We start from the raw sequence: 1,452 nt of genomic DNA, 5'->3' as shown, positions 1-1,452 counted from the left end.
TCACTGCGGCCCCGGCCAGGTGTCTGCTGCGCAGCGGAAGCCCAGGTTGGAAGCGGAGCTGTCAGGAGTGTTCTGGCTACGGGCCGCACAGCGATACCTGTAGCAGTAAGACTGGAGAGAAAGGAGGAAAGAAAACAACTTCAGAGCATGTCACAGCTTGTGCTTCCTTAGGCAAGAGTTTGAAATCAAAACATCAAGCAAAACATCTCAGAGCTGTTGGATCAATGAACAGACCAAAACCACTGTGCGGGAAGGAAGGGAAACGCCGCTGCATAGAGCGAGCTGATGCGAGAGGCAGTTTGGATGGTAAAGGGATGAGCGCCAGCTGGTGACATCTCCTGCTCCGGGAAAAGCTAACGTGGCCATGCTGCCGCTCCTCAGCGGAAGAGGGGGCGTCCCAGTGCCTCGATCTGCACATCCCTGTTCCAAGGGACGACTGGAAATGGACGGGCACTGGCACAGTCAAAACAGAGTTCACTGACAGATGCAACAAGGAGTGAGGAATAACTGGGGGCAAAGTCCTTGCCGGTATTCCTCGGGCTGGCGTCCTGGGGATACTCACAGGCACGATACAGCCTGGGCTGGTGGCTGGGGAAACACTGCTGGGCGAAATGAAGCCACTGATGGAAGGATTCAGCTGTGTTTCAGATGCTCCTAGCAGACAGCTTGGGACACCATCCTGTCCCTGAACGGGCTGAAAACACTCAACAGCCGCCTCCCCGGGAACAAGAGGAACCATCGTGCCCACTTCGTTTTTCCAAGGGAGAAAGGAGCACAGGGTTGTCTGACAGGACTCGTCCTCACACCCAGGTACAGCCAACTGATGCCTCCAAGGCACGTCGGTAGTAACACCTCTGCGCTCACTCGGTGTGGTGTGCCTTGTGCTTGTAGGGTTGTGATAGAACGCTTGACATAGAAAATGTCATCTTTAAAAGATTCAGAAGAGGACTGCTGCAGGGAGCCGTGGACTAGTTATCTTAAAGGCTGTTAACTTGTTCACAACCAAATGAATCTGACCACGGTAAGGTCAGACATCTCTACAGCAAGGTAGAGACGCTGGTCCGTCAGCTGTTCGGTGCGTTCCCTGGCTGTCCGGATTTGGCCGTGTCTGTTAACAGACTCACCCTCCCGGAAAAAAGACAAACCTGTGCTCCTTGCAGTGCTCCAGATGCTGAGTTACCTGGCGGTGGTTTCCAGCTGCAGAACTAACCAGGTTAAGGGGTTTGCTACGTGAAGTTAGACTGACTGCCCAGAGGCAGTCACCCATCCTAGCATGGGAGGAGGACAGGCACACTGGTCACCTCACTAATGAAGCACTGGGGTAGCAGACTGTGTTTGTGTAGCGACTCCAGTACCATCCATCGAGTTCTGCCCCATTTTGCTGTTAATTCAAAGGATCTGACTCAGGCTCCGTGTTCCCATCCTCCCGCTGCAGGCTGCCGGCCTCTGACA

General features: G+C 54.2%; 1 protein-coding gene across 1 annotated transcript in view; it reads right to left on the bottom strand.

Annotated features, from left to right (window-relative positions):
- SUMF1 (sulfatase modifying factor 1) overlaps window positions 1-1,452 on the bottom strand; it is a 26,384-nt gene continuing 24,932 nt past the window's right edge. Inside the window, exon 8 of the mRNA XM_010138105.1 lies at window positions 1-111. Coding sequence (XP_010136407.1) covers window positions 1-111 — 111 coding nt within the window. The remainder of the gene's footprint in view (window positions 112-1,452) is intronic.

The sequence above is a fragment of the Buceros rhinoceros genome, unplaced genomic scaffold, assembly GCF_000710305.1.
Source record: "Buceros rhinoceros silvestris isolate BGI_N320 unplaced genomic scaffold, ASM71030v1 scaffold19466, whole genome shotgun sequence".
In the NCBI taxonomy this organism is placed as follows: domain Eukaryota; kingdom Metazoa; phylum Chordata; class Aves; order Bucerotiformes; family Bucerotidae; genus Buceros; species Buceros rhinoceros.
The sequence above is the reverse complement of the archived record's forward strand: the minus strand, read 5'-3'. Positions and strand labels throughout refer to the sequence as shown.